This window comes from Macaca thibetana, chromosome 1 (assembly GCF_024542745.1).
Source record: "Macaca thibetana thibetana isolate TM-01 chromosome 1, ASM2454274v1, whole genome shotgun sequence".
In the NCBI taxonomy this organism is placed as follows: domain Eukaryota; kingdom Metazoa; phylum Chordata; class Mammalia; order Primates; family Cercopithecidae; genus Macaca; species Macaca thibetana.
The window spans coordinates 22,329,239-22,351,056 of NC_065578.1; the positions used below are offsets into that span (position 1 = coordinate 22,329,239).

General features: G+C 50.4%; 1 protein-coding gene across 3 annotated transcripts in view; it reads right to left on the reverse strand.

Moving 5' to 3' along the window:
• The window catches only part of ASAP3 (ArfGAP with SH3 domain, ankyrin repeat and PH domain 3), a 54,914-nt gene that overhangs the window by 6,504 nt on the left and 26,592 nt on the right, over positions 1-21,818 (reverse strand). For 2 of the 3 annotated variants that reach the window (XM_050790626.1, XM_050790640.1), the window contains exons 2-17: positions 19,678-19,750; positions 19,437-19,582; positions 16,281-16,355; positions 15,066-15,115; positions 7,175-7,286; positions 6,861-6,946; positions 6,329-6,404; positions 6,061-6,147; positions 5,776-5,891; positions 4,158-4,227; positions 3,747-3,834; positions 2,416-2,464; positions 2,136-2,326; positions 1,917-2,050; positions 1,566-1,660; positions 837-1,014 (exon numbers count right to left, since the gene is read on the reverse strand). In XM_050790626.1, coding sequence (XP_050646583.1) covers positions 837-1,014; positions 1,566-1,660; positions 1,917-2,050; positions 2,136-2,326; positions 2,416-2,464; positions 3,747-3,834; positions 4,158-4,227; positions 5,776-5,891; positions 6,061-6,147; positions 6,329-6,404; positions 6,861-6,946; positions 7,175-7,286; positions 15,066-15,115; positions 16,281-16,355; positions 19,437-19,582; positions 19,678-19,750 — 1,626 coding nt within the window. The remainder of the gene's footprint in view (positions 1-836; positions 1,015-1,565; positions 1,661-1,916; positions 2,051-2,135; positions 2,327-2,415; positions 2,465-3,746; positions 3,835-4,157; positions 4,228-5,775; positions 5,892-6,060; positions 6,148-6,328; positions 6,405-6,860; positions 6,947-7,174; positions 7,287-15,065; positions 15,116-16,280; positions 16,356-19,436; positions 19,583-19,677; positions 19,751-21,818) is intronic. The other variant, XM_050790634.1, reaches the window with a different exon arrangement.

A 21,818-nucleotide genomic window follows, 5' to 3' on the forward strand; every position in this document is an offset into this window, starting at 1 on the left:
GCTGCACTGCTCGTTGGATAGCCCACCAAGATATCAGACAGACAGTTCAAAGATACCCGTTTTTAGTTTTTCTGAGATAGGGTCTCGCTTTGTCACCCAAGCTGGAGGGCAGTGGCGCAGTAACAGCTCTCTGTAGCCTCAACCTCCTGGGCTCAAGTCACCCTCCCACCTCAGCCTTCTGAGTAGCTGGGACCACAGATGTGTGCCACCATACCCAGCTAATGTTAGTTGTTGTTGTTGTAGAGATGGGGGTTTCCTTATTTTGCCCAAGCTGATTCTGAACTCCTGGGCTCAAGTGATCCTTTCACTTCGGCTTCCCAAAGTGTTGGGATTACAGTGCGTGAGCCATTGCACCCAGCCAACATCCAATTTTTGATGTCCAATCAGTCAGCAACTCCTGTTGATTTACTTTTTCAAATGTCTCTGATATCCTTTCCCCATGCTTATGTGTTTGTTCTTGGAATAGCCAAAGCAATGTGGTCTTCCTGGCTCTAAACTGAACTGCCCTTACATTTCAGGGCTACTTAGGTGAAAGAAAAAGATATGAACATTTATTGCATACCCATTGTACACTAAGCCCTTTATATACATGACTTAATTCTCACTTCATCACCATGGGTGCTATTATTAACCCCTTTTATAGATGAGGAAATGAGACTCAGAGAAGTAACCTGCACTAGATCACACAGCTGGGAAAAAACAGCAAGGATTCCCACCCAGGTCTGCTTGACTGAAGCTGTGCTCCTTCCCACTTACCACTCTGATGGGTGAGATTTGAGCAGATGTCAGAGTGTGAGGCAGGTGGGTTATAAGTGGCCCTTGGAGGGGGTTCTCACCTGTGCATCAGGCCCTGGCAGCGGCTGTCCAAAGTCTTGCCCATTGGCAAAGGCCTCCAGTACCGACAGGAGGTCCCTGTTGCAAATGGCTGTCCAGAGTCTCCGAGGCTCAGGTGTGCACCGGCGTGCAAACCTGTGCTCCACATACTTGGCCACGATGTAGTCCCTGCGGGTGCCCCTACCAAAGACAACCACAGGATCTCAGAACACGGACCGTGTCTGTCCAGCTGATCCCTGGGGCCCTCCCACAGGAGATACAGCTCTCCTTTTTTCCAGAACCATGTCCTGAAGATGTCCAGATCTGAGGCTCCCCTTCCCCAGCTCCTCAGGCTTTTTTTTTTTTTTTTTTTGAGACAAAGTCTCACTCTATCACCCAGGCTGGAGTGCAGTGGCGCAATCTCGGCTCACTGCAACCTCTGCCTCCAGGGTTCAAGCAATTCTCGTGCCTCAGCCTCCTGACTAGGTGGAACTACAGGCATGCGCCACCACGCCCGGCTAATTTTTGTATTTTGAGTACTGGCGGGGTTTTGCCATGTTAGCCGGGCTGGTCTTGAACGCCTGACCTCAAGTGATCCGCCCGCCTTGGCCTCCCAAAGTGTTAGGATTACAGGCGTGAGTCACTGCGCCCAGCCTCCCCAGACTTCTGATCTAAGACCTTTCTGCGACCCTGGGAGCTGCGGAGGCAGAATCCCGTAGGCAGGACGCCCCTCTCTCTGAGAATCCCCTTACATGTCACTTTCAGGTGAGGGTTTAGGGCCGCCATGTGAGGGTAGCTGGGCCTCCATGACCTCATTGAAGCTCGTGTTTCCCATGTTCAAGGCCAGCTGGAGTCGTGGGAAAATAGGGGTGGGGCAGAGTAAGACCGGGTGGTTAGGCCTGCACGGGGTGGAGCTCCGAGTCCCCAGAGTCCCGCCCCTCGGGCGCCCTCCCGGTTCAGGCCCCGCCCCTGACCACCAGCTACCTGGCTTGTCCCCGCCCACCTTGGCCAGGTCCCACCCACAACCTGCAAGTCTCGCTGCCGGATGAAACTACACCCCTATCTCCGTGTCTGGCCCCTTCCGGGCCCCGCCCCGCCCTCACCAACAACTCCGAGGGGCCCAGCAGGTCCAAGGTGAGTGACTGCATGCGCGAGAAGCGCACGCCCAGTTCGCGGTGGACGCCCGAGCACTGGATGCAGGTGAGCACGCCCAGGTTGGTGCTGAGCCACGTGGGGTCTGCAGAGGAAAGCAGCTGGAGCCTGGAGGTGCAGCCCCTCCCCTCTACTTCCCCCTCCCTCCAGCCCAGGCCCCGAGGCTTGACCTGCAGCCCCGCAGTCGCAGCACTGGCTATTCCCAGGCCTGCTCTTCACCTCCGCGATGAGCAGCTTTGTGAGGTCATGGGGCTCCCCGTCATGCCCGGCGGCCCCCCAGGACCCCAGGCCACCGCTGGGCTCCCCAAGGAAGGCGCTGCTCAGGGCTTCGTCCTTGCTGTTCTGCAGCACTGACACCCACCTGCGGAGATTGAGCGGGGTGGGACGGGGATGTCAGGCGGGAAGAGATAGGGCTACCGCCCCGACCCACAAGGCTGGCCGGGCACTCACGCCTCACACTCGTGCTCGTCCTCTGCCTGGAAGTGGTACGTCCGGTTGTCTGTCGGGAGAGAAGGGGGCTTCTGGCCCACAGAAATGCTGCTGGCCTTCCCGAAGCCCAGGGAGCCCCCGCCAAAAGCCGCTGGGCCACATGGAGATGTGTCCCTGCCAAGTTGGACTCTCAAGCTAGGAGTGGGAAGGGAGCGGAATGACAGTGGCCAACAGCAGGGGCAGTTTCTCAGATGTGGCCTCCGAAGTAGGATCCCAACAAAGCTCTCTCTGCATGAAGCCCTGGTTCCAGGCTCAGATGAGGTCTCCCAGGGCATAGAACCCCAGAGAACCCAGCTCAGAGGCAGGGCATCCTCTGAACCAACTGTCACCATCCCACTGGGCTCCTCCTGGTCTCCTCCGGGGCGACCAGGCTACCTGTCTGGTCTCCCTGCTTCCCATTTCCTCTTTTCTCCAGCCTGTACCAGCTCCCAACTGTTGTGCCCAAGGCTCTGCTCTAACTACACCACTGCCCTACTGCCCTGCTCCAAGATCTCCCATGGCTCCCTATTGCCAGGAAATAAGGTCCAAACTTTTAAGAGAGATTTCCAGGCCTCATCTCTCACTCTGCTACATGAACCCTCCACTCTGGCCAAACTGGGCGGCCCCACTCTCCTGCTTCCATGCCTTTCATCATGCTAATCCTGTCTCCTCAAAAGCCCCCACCCCACAAACTCTTCATTCTACATGTCCTTCAAAGCTAAATTCAAATACTCTCTCCTCCAAGAGCCTTTCCTGGTTCCCCACAGCAGTGCAGGCCTTCCTGCTCCCTAATCTCCTATGGGGCTATATCTGCACCCATCTTCTGGACAGCCCCCTCATCTTACAGTCCTGGGTACCCACCCCACACCCCTGCCAGAGAGCTTCCTGAGGACAAGATTTAGGTCTTTCTCAGCCTGTGTCTGCTCTCACACAAAGCCTGCACCAAAGGCTCCAAAGAACGAAAAGTGGAAAATGTAAAGAAACAATAATTTCATCTCCTTCAGCTCTGGGTATTTGGGGAAAAAAGGTACAATATTTTTTAAAAAAGAAATGATTTAAAAACCCAGATGACCCAAATCCACTCAAATATACTGTATATAAAATAGTCCCATTTATTATGGAAAGTGGGTGCATTTTGACGTTTAATGTGATGTGGGTGTCCTGGACCTAAGGATTCTTATGCCTGCAGTAGCAGCTCTTCAATACCATGTGTGGAACTGGACACAGACCCCTCGCTGAAGTCCCCTGGGAGCTGACAGGTGTCTTAGAGAAGCCCTGGGCAGCTGTAGGGGAGAGGCACAGAGACCACTCACGGGTCACCAGGTCGAAGCACTTTTTCTCCTCGGGGTTTGGCCTCACTTGGCACGTCAGCAGGGTCAGCTTCACTGGGGGCCGGTTTATCTGTGGGAATTTGGGGGTGGAGGATGTATGCATTACCTCTGGCCCTCCATTCTCTTTAGGCCTCCATTTTCCACTCTGTTAAATGGGCATAATCATCCTGTTCCATTTGTGTTTCTCTTCACCCAGCAGCACCTCAAGGATGTGGTGTGTAGACTAAGACTAGATTGGGGCCTTTGGGTCCCATCTGTCCTCCCACAAGGGTCTCCAGCTCCCTGGACCTAGGTTTGCGGGTCAGTCTTGGAGGGAGGGCTTGACATTGTTTGCTCAGAACACCAGAAGAGGGTCCATCGTGCCCTGAGACACCCACCACCTCTAGGCCTCACCGTGCTGTGTGAGATGGTCAGGCAGCCATACTTGACTCCACACTTCCTTTTCTGCCAGACTCTTCGAATTCTAAGGCCCAGAGGGATAGAAGGACAGTGACCCAAGACTCACACCTAATTCCCTGGTGTCAGAGAACAGAGATTTGCCCCCACCTGTATGATCTCTAGCCACATCCCTTTACCTCTTTCTTCTCCTAACCCTACACCTCCCCACAACCCCCGACTCTCTGGGGCTCCCTTCTGATGGAGGAGACACAGTTCCGCTCTTAAGAAGATCCCAGTTTGATAGAGAAACACAGCCTCACTCCCTGGGAATCCTTATTCTAAGGAGATGATGTGACTTTGGCTCTCTGAGAGCTTCTAGTCTGATGGGGGAGACACAGCTTATATCATTAGGGAGCTCCTAGTCTGAGAAACACAGGCTCTTGACAACAACAAACAAATTATGGTTCAACTAAGCAAGATCAATATTAATACCCCAAAAATAAAATTAGCAAGTCCATGATCCAAAACTAAACACTTCTCCTGTAACAGGTAAATATTCATTGGTTTCTTCTTCAAGGTTATTCTTCTCTGATTAAACTGATTGGTAGGTAGAAACATGAATATATCCCACAGGGGCCTTTGCATTTCACAGCAGTTTGTTTTTGTTTTGTTTGTTTGTTTATTTTTGAGACAGGGTCTTGCTCTGTTGCCCAGGCTGGAGTGCAGTGGCATGATCTCGGCTCATTGCAACCTCCACCTCCTGGGTTCAAGCGATTCTCCTGCCTCAGCCTCCCAAGCAGCTGGGACTACAGGCTCATGCCACCATACCCAGCTAATTTTTTGTATTTTTAGTAGAGATGGGGTTTCACTATGTTGGGCAGGCTGGTCTTGAACTCCTGACCTCAAGTGATCCACCTGCCTTGGCCTCCCAAAGTGCTGAGATTACAGGTGTGAGCCACCGTGCCTGGTCCACAGACTGATTTTTTTTTTTTTTTTTTACACTAGGGAGCAAGGCACAGCCAATAGTTTCATTTCTAGGCATATTCAGTATATTGTAGAGGTTAAGAATGAGGTCACAGGCTGGGCACAATGGCTCACGCCAGTAATCCCAACACTTTGGGAGGCTGAGGCAGGCAGATCAAGAGGTCAGCAGATCGAGACCATCCTGGCTAACATGGTGAAACCCTGTCTCTACTAAAAATATAAAAAAATAGCTGGGTGTGGTGGTGGGCGCCTGTAGTCCCAGCTACTCGGGAGGCTGAGGCAGGAGAATCGCTTGAACCTGGGAGGCAGAGGTTGCAGTGAGCCGAGATCGCGCCACTGCACTCCAGCCTGGGTGACAGAGGGAGACTCCGTCTCAAAAAAAAAAAAAAAAAAAAAAAGAATGAGGGCATAGTAAGTGTTCAATAAGTGTTAGCTACTGCTATTCTTCTTTAACTTAAAACAACCAATCACCTTTAGCAGAAGTTCACGTGCCCAGGTGTCCTGGACAACCCAGGATTTGAGGAGTTTGCATTGTAACCCTCCGTGTCTACATAAATGATCAGAACAGTTCCTCTGGGCAGCTTCCCCAACCCTGTCATTTACTTGCAGTGTGACACTGGGCAAATTATGTAAGCTCTGAATCACTTACCCGTCGCTTTTCTTGTATAGAAAGCCCACTTTCTCCGTCCCAAACTGTTTGTTGCCTTGGTGCTGGTGGATGCTGTAGCCACATCCTGAATTCTTCCGGCTCAGGTGTTCCTGTCCCTCGGACATGCAAAGGAGACCTCAGGGCATCTCAGTGGAAAGAGCCCCATTCTGTGGGGGCTCACTCAGGGAGACTTTTCCAGGGGACCCTGTGGATCTTCCTTCTCTCCCTCCCTCCATGGTGGGCTTTGGGGGAAGGCATTCCTTTTGGGATGGTTCAGGGGCTGACCTCTCTGCTCTCAAGCTGCAGTGTCCCTCGGAGGGAGTCCCGGAGCTGGGTCAGCTTCTGTAGCTCCTCCTCCTGGGCTTGATGGAGCTGTGGGACAGAGGAAGGGACCCCATCACCAGCCAACAAATGTGTCAGGTACAGAGCCCAGAACCAGAAGAGCAGAGCAGTAGCCTCACTCTGTGGGCAGGAGCCAGCTCTTCCACACCCACAGACTTTCCTGGAAGGACAGGGGGCTTGATCACGTGCCCAAGGGTGAGACCCAACTTACTGCATGTACTGAGGCCGCCAGCTTCTCGATGAAGGGGAACAGGCTCTGGGCAGCCTTCCAGCCATCTTGGAAAAAGCTAAGAGGTGTCAGAGGCCAAACAAGGGTCCAGATAAAGATGGAAATGAGAGATGAAGCCAGAAGTGTGGGAGAAGCTGCTGTAAGGATCACAGGGCACCTCAGGGCATTGTAGTCTGACGGTCAAGAACAGACACTCCATAGACAAGTCTCTCTTGACTAGATTCAAATCCCACTTACTAGCAGTGTAATCTTGGAAAATGAGCCTCAGTTTTCTCATCTATAAAATGGGGATAATATAGTACCTGCTCCCAGAAGTGTTGGGGGATTGAGTGAATTGATGTTTGTAAAGTACTCGTGCCTGACATTCAGTGAGCACTCAATGAGGAGGAGCTATGAAAGTTCTGCCAACAAGATGCAGGCCTCCAAAGAGACTTGCCAGTCTTCCACACCCTGAGAGGGGCCTTGTTCTGTGACACTGGAAGGGTTAGTGGCAGGGACGTGGGGAGATACCTACTTGTGCTGGGCGTGGAAGAACTTGATGAGGCTCTGAAGGAAGTCGGGACCTTGCTTCATCTGGCTCTCCCCAGCTTTGAGCAGATACTAGGAGGAGGGCAGGGCAAGATGTGTCATGTGAGCTGAAGCAGGATCCTGGGAACGAGAGGCTGCAGTCCCCATCCCAAGCTAATCCTCCTGGCTGCGACTGGGCCTTGGTGACATCCCACAGGGCCATGTGGCCAGGACCTGAGCTGAGCCTGTGACTGGTCCCCTGGAGAGGCAGACAGGAAGACACATCCCATGCCCCCCTCCCTCATCCAGAGCACCCCTTACCTCACACATGTGCAGCTGGAAGATGCGCCGCTCTCTCTGCGTGTCCTGGGCCACCTCCCCAGGGATCCCTCCTATCACCCTAGCCCGATCGCGCTCCTTCTCCAGCTTGGCCCTAGATCCCAAGGAAAGAGAAGCCTGAACAACTCTCACCAGCCCCTACATCCTCTTCTGCCAGGGATGCATGAGCAAAGGGGCCACATGGTGCAGGAGGCCCTCCTGTGCCAGCTGTGTGGTGGGGCTGGGTACAATGAACAAGACAGCTTAGGGAATCCACAGAGTGGTGGGGAAGAAAGACATGAATCAAATCACAGCCACACAGAGAACTATGGGAGAGAAAATGGGGATCCAACTTCGTTGGGGCTGCTTCGTTGATGTCTGAGCTGGGATCTGAAGCCTGAGAAGCTTGGAGGAAGCTACTGCTGGGCAAGAGAGCTGGACCATATGACAGTCCCAAGGCAGGAGCAACAGTGCCAAGATGGAGAGGGTTGGTGCCCACTGAGGTGAAGAGGTGCCAGACCATGCAGGGTCTAATTCACACCATGTTAATATATTCTTGGTCTTTATCCCAAGAGTAATGGGAAGGATTTGAAGGTTTTTATGCAGGGGGATGAAGGGCTCAAACAAGGGCCAAGTGAGATTTGGGGCAAACAGTTCTGATTTTCCTGGAAGGGATTTAACAGCACAGGTGCCTTCAATCTTTTTTATTTCTATTAAATTCAGGGGGTACAAGTGCAGTTTTGTTTCGTGGATATATTGTGCAGTGGTGAAGCCTGGGCTTTTAGAGTACCCATCACCCAAATGGTGTACATGGTACCCAATAGGTAATTTTTCATCCCTCACCTACCCTCCCACCTTTTGAAGTCTCCAATGTCTACTATTCTGCTCTGTCTGTCCACATGTACCCATTGCTTACCCCCCACTTATAAGGGAGAACATGCAGTGTTTGACTTTCTGTTTCTGAGTTATTTCAAAGTGCTTTCATTCTTCTGAGCCCAGGCTGGAGTGCAGTGGCGCGATCTCAGCTCACTGCAACCTCCACCTCCCAGGTTCAAGCGATTCTCGTGCCTCAGCCGCCTGAATAGCTGGGATTACAGGTGCCTACCACCACGCCCACCCATTTTTTTTTTAAATGGAGTCTCACTCTGTTGCCCAGGCTGGAGTGCAGTGGTGCGATCTTGGCTCACTGCAACCTCCGCTTCCCGGGTTCAAGCGATTCTCCTGTCTCAGCCTCCCGAGTAGCTGGGACTACAGGTGGGTGTCACCATGCCTGGCTAGTTGTTTGTATTTTTAGTAGAGATGGGGTTTCACCGTGTTAGCCAGGATGATCTTGATCTCCTGACCTCAGGTGATCCACCCACCTCAGTCTCCCAAAGTGCTGGGATTACAGGCGTGAGCCACTGTGCCTGGCCAATGCCCAGTTAACTTTTGTATTTTTAGTAGAGACGGGGTTTCACCATGTTGGCTAGGCTAGTCTTTGAACTCGGGCCTCAAGTGATCCATCCACCTCAGCCTCCCAAAGTGCTGAAATTACAGGCATGAGCCACCACGCCCCACCGTGCTCTTTTTTTAAGTGGAGACAGAAAGCGCTTCCCATCCTTGTAGCTAAGAGTAACGGGGGCCTTCCCTCTCAGAGCTTGGCTGTTTTCCGTCTTTGGGGATGGGTGGATCTGTGTGTAAATGGTTTCCTGGAAATCCCATGCCCAGCAGACTACCCACTCGCAGCCAGGAGAGTATTTCCACATCTCAGGCTGGGTGCATGTGACTCCGAATCCCATGTAAAGGAGAGGGCTTGCTTAATAGTTCTGCTGTCAAGCGGGGACAGCCCTGAGCAGAGAAGACAAAGACAGAGTGGGATTAATACAAGTTCTGCTGCTACTAGCTGTCTTCCCCTCTCTGAGCCTCTGAGCCTCCTTATCTGGAAAATGGAGATTTTTATCTGTAACCACTGCATCCCAGCCTGGGCAACAGAGTAGACCGTGTCTCAAGAAAAAAAAAAAAGAAGGAATATCTGTACATGCAGTCAGCCCTCCATATCTGTGGGTGTAAAGCCTGAGGATATAGGCGGCTGACTAAGGGGCTTTAGCATCCTCAGATTTTGGTATCTGCGAGGGTCCTGGAACCAATCCCCCATAGATGCTGAGGGATGACTATACTGACATGGAAAGATATCTGCTACAGAGTAAATGGACAAAAAGCAAACCACAATATAGTACAGTGGTTAGAAATGTAGATTCTGGATTTGAATGGCAGCTCCTTCACTTACTTAACCTTTATAAAACTTTCTGAAATGGTTTCCCCATTTGGAAAATGAGAATAATACTGTAGTCCCCCCTTCTCTGTAGTTTTGCTTTCTGTGGTTTCAGTTATTCATGGTCAATCCCTGTCCAAAAATATTAAATGGAAAATTCCAGAAATAAACAATTCGTACTTTTTTTGTCTTTTGGTTTTTTTTGAGATGGAGTTTTGCTTATCACCCAGGCTGGAGTGCCATGGCACAATCTCAGCTCACTGAAACCTCCACCTCCCAAGTTCAAGCAATTCTCCTGCCTCAGCCTCCCAAGTAGCTGGGATTACAGGCACCCACCACCATACCCAGCTAATTTTTGTATTTTTAGTAGAGCCAGGGTTTCGCCATGTGTTTCAGGCTGGTCTCGAACTCCTGACCTCAGGTGATCTGCCTGCCTTGGCCTCCCAAAGTGCTGGAATTACAGGCATGAGCCACCATGCCTGGCCCAATTCGTAAGTTTTAAATTATGCATCATTATGAGTAGCATGTGAAATCCTGCATCCTTCTGCTCCATCCTGCCTGGAACATGAATCATCCTTTTGTCCAGTGTATTTACAGTCTATCCAGCAGTCCCCAACATTTTGGCACCAGGAGCTGGTTTCATGGAAGACAATATTTCCACGGATGGCAGGGTGGGGGAGGGTGGTTTTGGGATAAAACTGTTCCAGCTCAGATCATCAGGCTTAGATTCTCATAAGGAGCATTCAACCTAGATCCCTGGCATGTGAAGCTCACAATAGGGTTTGTGCTCCTATGAAAATCTAATGCCATGCTGATCTGACAAGAGGCAGAGCTCAGGCGGTAATGCTCGCTCGCCTGCCAATGCTCACCTCCTGCTATTCAGTCCAGGTTCCTAACAGGCCTTGGACCAGTACCAGTCCATGGCCCAGGGGTTGAGGACACCTGGTCTATACACTGCCGGAATTACTTTTGCACCAACTTAATATAAGGTTCAGTATCATCTTCAGTTTCAAGCATCCACTGGGGGTCTCGGAACATATCCCCCAAGGATAAGGGGGAACCACTGTAATGACACCTAGTCCTTGGATAATATAATGCATAGGAAACAGTACAGTTCCTGGCCTATGGCAAGCCCTCAATGAATGGTAGGATTATGATGTTTCTAATGATGGCAATGATGCTAGAGTGGTAAATACTGGTGATCCCTTTTATATAATTTTTTTCAGCATATGGTACTTTCTTCTTTCTTTTATTTTTTGAATGCTAGTAGAGATGAAAAGATGGTGCTACTTAACTCGGTGTAGATAAGCTGTGAAGTACACAACTTTGTCAATGTACTTCAGCTTTGACAAAATGTACACAGCTTTGACAAAATGGTTTTGTCAGTTATCAAAGTTCTGTCCCTCAGCCTCAGCTAAGATAATTCATAGAGATTTTCCCTACAAAGTCTGACATAGTCATTCTGAGATGACCTAATAACTGGGGAGTGCTTTTCTTCCCCTATAAAATAACAAGTCCCATTCCTTCCCTATCCTCAAAGGATAGCCAACATTTTTTAAACATTTCAAATGTTAGAAACATTTTTCTTTCTTATGAGTGGAGTTGCAACAGAAGGAATGAAATGAAATAGTGGGTGAAAGTACTTAAATGCTAGTTACTAAGACTGAGATCATTGCAGAAGGAAACTACAGCAACAGTCCAGTGTTATTCATGGGATGGGTACAGGTACTTCTGGTACAGGCAGGAAAGTATTTAAAACAAATCACACACCCACCAACCTTGAAACCTTGAGCCACGCTTAGGTGCCATGTCACCTGTGATGCCTTTTCTGACTACCCTTCCCTCCATTCAAAAAAAAATACTTTTTTTTTGGCCATCTCTGTGCTAATACTATCATTATGGCATTACCACTTTGTATTTTAATTATTTATTGAGCTGCCTCTCTTCTTGCCTTTCAAACCAGGGGGCATCCACTAAGACAGGGATTGTGGGCTGGGACTCCTCACTACTTACCTATAAATTGGGAATAACAATAGCAGCTTTCCCTGCCAGGGAGAATAAATCTGGTAATAGATGCAAAGACCTTACTCCAGTGCCTGGCACAAAGTAAACTCTAAATAAGTAGAAGCTGCTATTATTACTAATTATTATTATTCTTTTTTAGAGACAAGGTCTAGCTCTGTCTCCCAAGCTGGTCTCAAATTTCCTGGCCTCAAGCAATCCTCCTGCCTCAGCCTCCCAAGTAGCTGAGATTACAGGCATTAGCCACCACATGTGGCTTCTAATTATTTATATATGTATTATTTACATTTGTTATATAGGTATTATTATTACTAATTTTTTAAATAGAGGCAAGGTCTCACTATGTTGCCCAGGCTGGTTTCGAACTCCTGAGCCCAAGTGATCCTCCTGTCTTGGCCTCCCAAAGTGCTAGGATTACAGGCTCCTAATTATAATTTTTAGGCCCAGGCACTCTGCTAGGCCCTTCACATGCTAAAATGATGGCCCCATAAGGCAGAATCATTATCCCATTTTATAGAAGAGGAACCTGTGGTGAGATAAGTCACTTGTCCAAGTCAAACAGCTGTTAAGTGGTGGGGCCAGGAGTTGAACCCAGGACTGGCTGGTGCCTGAGCCTTAGGGGCAGCCCTGGCAACCAACACTGTGACTCAGGTTTGTTCCATTCCTCCTTCCCTGCCTCATTCCTGCGAGCTGCTGACAGTCACACTGTTTCTTTTCTGAGAGATAACAGTCTCTCTCAGAACAGGGACCATTTTACAGATGATGAAACTGAGATCCAGAGAGGGAAAATGGCTTGCACAAGATTAAAAGCTGGCCAAGGGAAATGCTATCAGCAGATGTGTGGGTTTCTGCCTCTCAGTCTCTTCCTGTGTTATTCTGGTCCTAGTTCTGGCTCAGAGGTGGTCAATAAATACTTGCTGAACTGAAGTGCTGAGTGCTTTATATGCACTATGCTTATTCATCGCCACATTCATCACCCTGCAAAGTATTACTGTCCCTATTTTATAGATGAGGAAACAGACCTGTACATGGAACCACCTAGATAAACTTGGCCTCTGTACAGGGCCCGGAATGCCTTTCTCAGCAGCCCCACGTGGAGATGGAATCCTCTTCCTATATGAACAGCCAGGGGTGACGCTCCCAGTGGTATTTGACAGATGCTATCAGGGCCCTGGGCCCTTCCAGCTGCTGCTCAGACTTGTTTGGCAAGAATGTGATGGAATTACATAGCAGCTTATGGCTCACGCATATCTGGCTACACCTGGAGCCCGTATGGAAAAGGAATGTACAGTCACCCGTGCCAAGACATTAGCTCAAACTATGTGGCTCCATGGTGGGAGCCAGGAGGTCACGTGGCAGAAATAGCACTAGACTCAGAAGGCCTGGGTTCTAGTCCAGGTCCTGTCTATAATTCACCGAATAACCTCAGCCAAGCCCCCTTTCCCATCAACTAAATGGAGCCTGGCCTGTAAATGAAATCCTACAGGAAGGTTCAATATAGAAACCTAGGGGCCGGGCGCGGTGGCTCACGCCTGTAATCCCAGCTCTCAGGGAGGCAGAGGCGGGAGGATAGCTTGAGCCCAGGAGTTCGAGACCTGCCTGGGTAATATAGCGAGACCCCGTTCTCCACAAAAAGGAAAAAAAAAAAAAGAAACCTAGGAAAAGCAGACCTGCTTCGGGAAGGTCAGCAGAGTAGAGCTTATTATTTCCATTTGGTAGATGATCCCCGAAAGTCTAAGGGCTTAGTAAAGGTAACTCAGGAAGAAGAGGGCCATGTGGCCCCAGAGCAAATCATAAAGACCCATCCCTGGACCTCCAGTGACAGCAGATGGCCGTGCCCCGTCACAGGCAGGGATGGGGCCCCACAGGGATGGCCACACAGTGCCTACACCCTTCATCACAGGATCTATGCCCACAGCTGGGGATGGAGATGCTTGTGTAGGGACAAGATGTGGCCTTCCTTCAGGCCTGGAACAGTGCCATGGCTCTGGGAGCTGAGGGAACAATAAAAAGCTCCAGGATCTACTTCTTGAAATTGATCCTGCAGAAATAATTATGAGTAGGGGCAAACATTTAAATCCAAGGATGCTTCTCCAGTGACAGGAACAGATTAAATACATGATGGCTTATGCATGTTTTGGCACAACTGTTTGATGTTGTGGAAGAATATGTAATGGTGTACGAAGATGGTTACAATATATTTTTGAATGAAAAAAGGAGATTACAAAATAGTACATTGTTATGATCTCATTTTTATAAAAACATTTCTTTGTACATAGAAAAATAAATGGTAAAATGTTGGCCAGGCGCGGTGGCTCAAGCCTGTAATCCCAGCACTTTGGGAGGCCGAGACGGGTGGATCACGAGGTCAGGAGATTGAGACCATCCTGGCTAACACGGTGAAACCCTGTCTCTATTAAAAAATACAAAAAACTAGCCAGGCGAGGTGGCGGGTGTCTGTAGTCCCAGCTACTCGGGAGGCTGAGGCAGGAGAATGGAGGCGGAGCTTGCAGTGAGCTGAGATCCGGCCACTGCACTCCAGCCTGGGCGACAGAGTGAGACTCTGTCTCAAAAAAAAAAAAGAAAAAGAAAAAGAAATGTTAAAATGTTAATACTTTAGGCTTGAAAATTAAGAATTTTCCTCCTATTTTTGGGTAGTTTCTCCCCATCTGACTTTTTTTTTTAATCACGAAAATTGCAATGTTACCCAGACCTTGTAAAAAAAAAAAAATTCAAACAACAGAGAGTATTACCCCCTGCCATGACCCTAATCCTCTGCTAAGGATAATTAAATTTTTTTCTTCTTTTACTTCTCCACATCTTCTGAATTATTCATAATAAGCATAAATTGCTTTGGCAAAATGCAAGAGAAAACAAAATTTTACAAAAAAGCACAAACAATGCTCCACAGTATGGGCCTGGCTGGGCAGAGGGTGAGGGCTGGGATCTGGACAGACTCCTCAGAAGACAGAGCCGAAGGAGTCTCTGCCCAGGAGGAACTGGCCACTGGTTGCCTGAGGCTCCTTCTTTCCCTATGATGTCCCAGTAGCTGGTGAGAGATCTGGAGTATCGTGTGGTGTGCATAGGACACAGGAAGCCTGAGTGTGACATCAACTCCATTTGCTCCTCTAGACATACCACCTGGCATTGAAGAACGAGGAACAAGGGGTATAAACCCCAGTTCTGCCTCTGCCAAGCTGTGGCGCCTTGGGCAAGTGACTTAACCTCTCTGAGTCCTGCTGTGGTAACTGTGATACTAATACCTCTCTCTCACATGACTGGGTGACTGTGAGGATTAAATGGCCAGCACGCAGAGGTGTTCAGTCAGTGCTAGCTCCTCTCCATCCCTGCCCATGTCTGGCACCACTGAGCAGATGGGACTCTGCGAGCAGCATCCTGAGGTCCCTTCATAATTGCTCCTTTGGTGGTCTCGTGGCCCAGTCCCCAGAATCCAGTCAGGTCTGGGTATAAACAATCCCCTGTAAAGGCCTCTACAGAGCCAGATGCCACCCACTTCTGGATGACATGGCTCAGCAGCATTTAGGTTCTTCCCTATCCAGCCCCCTGCTGCAGTGTAAGCACTACTCTCCTGGACAAACCACCCTGGCTGTGGCCACTTACATTTTGGTTTCATAGTCCTTCCATGCCTTCTCCAGCTGCTTTTTGGAATCCTGTGGGTTAAAAAAGGACAATTTGCCCAAAGGGAAGCTGGAGCACTGGAATAAACAGTATGCTCTACTGCCTGTAGGGGGACATGCTAGTGTGCTCCCCTGAGCAGCTCAGAGCCATCTCTAACCAGCCCCTGCCCCCACAGTCCTGCTGCAAACCTGCCCCCACCAAACAGGCTCAGCTGACCCCATTTCTCAGGGCTGAGGCCCTCCTCCCAGCAGACCTTCTCCCCAGAGATGCCAAGAATCAGTCAGGTTTGGTGGGCCCTGGCTTGAGGTATGGAGAGATCTTTGGGCTCTACCCTGAGTCCTCTTGCTCAGAAGAGAGATCAGTCATGACCATGAGGATGGCAGGATGAAGGCCAAACGCCCCCCTGCCTAACTTTATCCCAGTATTTTCTCCTGCCTGGTGCTAGATCATCCTCTTAGAGCAAGGGTACAGGTCAAGGAACATGCGCAGAAAGGTTGAGAAGTCTACCCAAGGCCATACAGCAAGCCAGGGAGACCTGGCTACTCCCCACCTAGCTTGCCTAAGCCTCATCTAGCCAGGCTGCTCACACCCTTCTGAATAACCCTGAGACTCCCAAGGTGAAAAAGCTGCCTGTCTGGTTTGTGTGGTTAGCAGACTGGTGCCAGGCTGGCAGCCTAGGGCAGGGAGGGAACCCTCTTGGGGGAGCATGGCTCCTCCCCTGGGCCGTCTGGGGCAGATTGCCCAGGGAGATTATTCTGTCACCTTCTTTGAGCTCCACTCTGCATCCAGCCAAGGGCTGCCAGGCACAGAGAGAACAGCTCGAGTATGGGATTCAGGATCCCTAGATTCCCACATGGGCTCTCTGCTTCCTAGCTATGTAAACCATCAGCAGGTTACCTAACTCCCTAGGCCTCGAATTTCAACTGCAAAATGGGGATGAGCGTACCCACAAAGCCTACCTCATAGTATGGCTGTAAGATTTACAAGACACGTTTCACACAAGGGGCCTGGCAGACAGCAGGTCAGCCATCCTAGGCTGACCTGAGCCAGGTCCTCCAGATCTCCCCAGGCTCAGCACTCCCGCTAAGACAGCCCCTTCACTTGGCCTCCACCCTCAGTCCAGCCCTGCCCCCCGACAGTCTCCTGCCCACCCCTCTTTCACTCTGTCCCAACACCACTCCCAGCATGGAGACTCACCTGTCGACCGTCCCTCAGCTGTCCCTTCATCAGACTGTCCAGGGGGAAAGAGACAATGTTGTTCAGGTTCTGAATCTGGAAAAAACAGATGCCCATTCCTACCTCAGGTGACCGGCATCCAGCCCCTAGGGATTCGGGGTATGGTGAAGCATCACTTGGCAAAGAGAGCAGCGGGGAAGGGAAGCAGGGGAGAGGAAGAGATGTCATCAAAGAGATGACAGCCAAGTGAGGAGGGCCGTCATGGCAGGAATGCTGAGCCTGGGGAGGACTAGAGGACCCGGCTCTGGGGTCAGCTTAGGATGGCTGACCTGCTGCCCACCAGGCTTCCTGTGTGAAAGGGGGCAGGATGGGAGGCTGAGGTATGTCGGAGTGAGCCCCTCCCCTGATGGCTCCAGCCTCATTGCTGCACTGCTCCAGCAGCATCCCATGGTCAGTCTCTCCCCTGTTCCTCTCCAGAAGCAGCCTCCCTTCTCCTCTCTGACTCTCTCGAGTTGACCAGTAGAGCACATCTGTTGTTCTGGGCTGGCTAACGCTTCAGAGCCTCCCTTACTAATGGTCACAGAACCCCCTTTCCTGTGGGAAACTCCTCCTCTGTGGTCAGATGGGGTAAACGCAGAAGTCAGATCTGAGCAGGGCACCCCAGCCCCAGGATAGAGGGACTGGATAGGGAACAGGCACGCAACCCAAGCCAGCCAATCACAATCCTCTCTGGGATTTTTCTGCCTAAGTCATGGGAGAAAGACCGTCTTTATTCTGGTAAGATGGGCATCCGGGCCTGCTGGGCTATCCTGCCCACTGAGCAGAGACAGATAAACTATCTTAAAAGGAAAGCCAGCTGCACCCCTGGACTCCCCATTACAGGGGCTAATGAATTCCCTTTTTAAAATGTAACCTAGTTTGAGTTGGGTTTCTGTAATTTCACAACCTAAAGAGGCCTAATATTTCAACCAGCTTCCAAGATACAGCTTGGGTCTTGACTTCTCCTCCAGGAAGCCTCTCTTGGCTACTCCTCCTGCCTGATCTCCCCTTTTCTGAACCATGGCAACACTAGGCCTCTGACACCAGCTGCTGGGTCCTTGAGTTTGTACCATGCTGCTGGTATTTCTTGATACTAGTCCACACCTTAGTTCTTCTCTCCCCCACTAGACTGTGGCTCTCTGAGGCAGTCTGACACTTTCCTGCATCACCAACCCCTGGTACAATGCCCACCAGACAGCAGACCCCCAGGAAACACTAGTTTGACTGAAACAGGGAGAGAAGAGGTGAAGACAAAGGAGGACACTAATTCAATTGAACTCATATACTATTTTTTTTTTTTTGAGACAGGGTCTCACTCTGTCGCCCAGGCTGGAGCACAGTGGTGTGATCACACTCACTACAGCCTCAACTTCCCCCAGGCTCAATTGATCTTCCTACTTCAGCCTCCCAGGTAGCTGGGACCACAGGCGTACGTCACCACACCTGGCTAATTTTTTTTTTTTTTTTTTTGAGATGGAGTCTCACTCTGTCACCCAGGCTGGAGTGCAGTGGTGTGATCTCAACTCACTGCCACCTCCACCTCCCAGGTTCAAGTGATTCTCCTGCCTCAGCCTCCTGAGTAGCTGGGATTACAGGTACCTGCTACCATGCCCAGCTAATTTTTGTATTTTTTAGTAGAGACAGTGTTTCACCATGTTGGCCCGGCTGGTCTCCAATGTCTGACCTCAAGTGATCCGCCCACCTCGGCCTCCCAAAGTGCTGGGATTACAGGCATGAGCCACCTCACCCAGCAATTTTCATACTTTTTTGTAGAGACAGGGTCTCACTACATTGCCTAGGCTGGTCTAGAGCTCCTGAGCTCAAGCAGTCCGCACATCTCAGGCTCCCAAAGTGCTGGGATTAAGATGTGAACTGTTGCACCCAGCCTCAAACATTGTTAAAGGCTTTTACATGCAGGACAGTGTACGAGGCACAGCTATGCCAAGAGCTATAACAATGACAGATTTTATTAGGTTGATGCAAAAGTCATTGCTGTTTTGCCATTAATATAATATTAACCAACATTTACTGAGCGCTTACCATAAAGTAGGCACTAACTTGCTTAATTCTCATTACCGCCCTGTGAGGTTGGTAGCATTATTATCCCAGTTTCACAGATGAGAGATCTGAGGCTTGGCAGACTGAGTGACTTGACTTAGTAAGCAGCAGAGTGGGGATTCCAAGATGGAGTCTAAGTCCAAGGTTGGGTGCTTAACCACTGAGCACACTGCCTCTCAAGGGTGATGTGGCCCCTGCCAACCAGGGAGGATGCTGGGTAGGACTGGAGCCACAAAGCTGGTCCAGTGCCATAGCCTGGAGGGAGACAAGAGGCTTTCCTGGGAGGCAGTGCAGCCAGGCTTATGCTTGGACTCTGGAGTCAGACAACCTGGGTTCAGACCAAACTGTGTGACCTCGGGCAAGCTGCTTAACCTGGAGGTCCTAGTTTCCTAGCCTGTAAGGTGGAGACAACAGTCACACAAGCCCCACAGAGCTGTGCACCCTGGATTAAATGAGTGAACATGTGAAGTAGTGAGAACTGTGCCTGCTCATGGGAAGAGCTGCTATCACAGGGTGGCCTTGAGGCGAGGACTTGAAGGACCAGAGAGGAGGCAGTCACCAAGGAGGCCATCAGGAAGCAACCTGAGGCCACTGGGCCATGTGCAGGGGCTGAGAGGCTTGTGGGGCAGGGACAGGTCCTGGGATTTGAGTACGAAGCAGATGTGACTGGGAAAGCAGAGGATAAAGAGGGACTGAGGAGAGGAGGAGACGGTGGCGGCGGCAGCAGTAGCGGTATAAAGGTAGGACCCCCTGAGCCTTTCTCTCCTTTATCCCAAAGCTCCTCCAGGGAACTCTCCCTTGCATGGGGCTCTTCCCTGCTGTAAGACCCTCCTCTGCTCCTGGGTGAAGAGAAGGAGGAGAACAGAGAGAGAAGAGTTAGTTGGGTAAGAAGCCAGAGAGAAAGGAGGATTATCCAAAAGAAGGGTCAGGGCTGAAAAGGGACCTCAGATCATGGATCAGAGGTCAAGGGCAAATCGGGAGAAGGAAGGAAACAGACTCTTTCCCAGTCAGGTTCTTAAGACCATGAGATTTACCCTGAGTCCGGCTGAGGGCTGGGCAAGGAAGAGACAGGGGCCTCACCAGGTTCTTGAAGAGTGCGGCAACCTCGCGGGTGAACACGGCCAAGTTCAGGAAGCCTGTGGACAGCTCATGGCTGTTCTGGGACAGGTGGCTGTTGCCTAAGGACTCCACGGCCTCTCGGTACTGCTCTTCATTCTCCACATGGCCTGTGGAGGTACGGACGGGAGCCTGGAGTTAGCTCCAGGCTAGGGCTGGGAGAGGAGTTTCCTGACGAGCCGGGGCACCCAGCAGGCTCACTTACCAAGGCCGGAGCTGTGGATTGCCCGCACAGCCTTCTTTATTCTCTGCAGGATGGCTTGGTCTCCTTCCAAGATCTAGAAGCAAATGTGGATAGACGTTCAGGGATGCCGAGCTGGAAGAAGGTGCTTCCTTCAGGAACCCTGTCTCTGTGATTCCCAGCCCCCACACCCCCAAACAAATACATTGAGTTTTGCTGTCCTCTGGAACTTCTCTCTAGGGTCTTCCTATTTACCCCACCAAACAAAAAAACACACAGAAACCAGAGACCAGTCACACCACTCCAAGAAGACCATGGACTTTTCTCCCTGAATCCAATGCAACGTAAATGTAGTGAGTCAAAGTCATGTGGCATGACAGGGTGTGCCAGGCCTGGGTTTGAATCTTGCCTCTGGCACTAGCCGGTGTGTCCGTTAGACAAATCTGTTAACTTCTCTTAGCCTTAAGTGCCTTGTCTACAAAATGGGGATGATACTAGGGGACTTGTGGAGTTGCTGAGCAGATGAATGATTTGTAAATATGTACAAAATGTTGAGCAAAAGGCCACAGGGGAGAACACAGACATCTCTATCTTCCCTTAAGATAAAAGCAGGGGACTTGTTCACCAAACCCCAGGCTCAATAAACAGTTATGTCAGGACAAGGAGGAAGAGGCCAGGATGCTATGGGTGAGCAGAGAGGGGCTGGAGGCATTCAGTCACCTGGATCTGGGCAGATGGCAGAGGGTGGAGGGAGCACACTTCAGCCCCACTGAGGAGAACTGCAGAGACAACACCAGATAACCCCAAAGCCCAGAGACTGCAGAACAAACATCAGAATGTGGGAAAGGCCAGAGATGTGATGACAAGAACCAAGTCTCACATGTCCCAGGCAGGCTCAGCCTAGATGGGCAACTTCCCAGACACACTCCCTCTTTCAGTGTGGGGTGGAAGTTGACAACCTCATGAAATCCTTGTGAAATGCACAGTTAACTTGGAAAGCACAGAATGTCAGAGCTGGAAAGGGCCCATAGATGAGAAAACTGAAGCCAAGAGAGAGGAGGCCCTTACCCAGAGTCACATGGTGGGGAAGCCGCAGAGCACAGAACAGTGCTCCATCCATGTACCACAGCCCCACCCTGACCCCAGCCCAGCTGTTCTTTCCAATGACAAAAATAAAATGGGATCAGAGTCTGATTTCCAGAGTTACATGACAAGAGTTAGTAAACACATTCGAAATGGTACCGCCAAAGATGCAAAATGATACCCACAGGAGGACATGCATGGGGCAGACCTCAGAGGCAATGTGGAGTGTTCTCAGAGGCCTGTGGTGCATGGGAAGCCTCTGGAGTAAGGGGGGTCTAGTTTTGAAGCTCAGCTCCACTACTCGGGGGCTATGTGACCTTGAACAAGTTGCCTATTCTTTTTTTTTTTTTTTGCGACAAAGTTTTGCTCTTGTCGCTCAGGCTGGAGTGCAGTGGCACAATCTTGGCTCACTGCAACCTCTGCCTCCCAGGTTCAAGCAATTCTCCTGCCTCAGCCTCCTGAGTAGCTGGGATTACAGGCGCCCGCCTGTAATTTTTTGTATTTTTAGTAGAGACGGGGTTTCATTGTGTTGGCCAGGCTGGTCTCAAACTCCTGACCTCAAGTGATCCACCTGCTTCGGCCTCCCAAAGTGCTGGAATTACAGACATGGGCCACCGTGCCCAGGTACAAGTTGCCTATTCTTTCTGAGCTTCCTGATTAGCCATGTGTAAAATGGGGAAATCAATGCCTACCTCTCAGGGTTGGTATGAGGGCTATATGTATGAGAGGATGCACATACAGGATTTAGCTTGGTGCTAGACATGGAGTATGTCCTCAATGAACAGCACCGGTGATCATTATCATCAGCTGCTGCTGATGCTAGACAGGTCTGCCAAGTTCTGGGTTCTTTTCCTACAGGGGCTAGAAACCTAACATTTTCCTCCTCAGGTGTGAACTTGAGACACTTCCATATTTGAGACCCATGGAGGCCCATCCCAGGGCTGAAGAAAGAAAACAAAAGAATCAGGTAGATTAAGGAGAGGGCAACATATTTGAGTTGGTTAAAACATGAGGCTGGGCATGGTGGCTCATGCCTATAATCCCAGCACTTTGGGAGGCCGAGGCAAGAGGATCACTTGAGA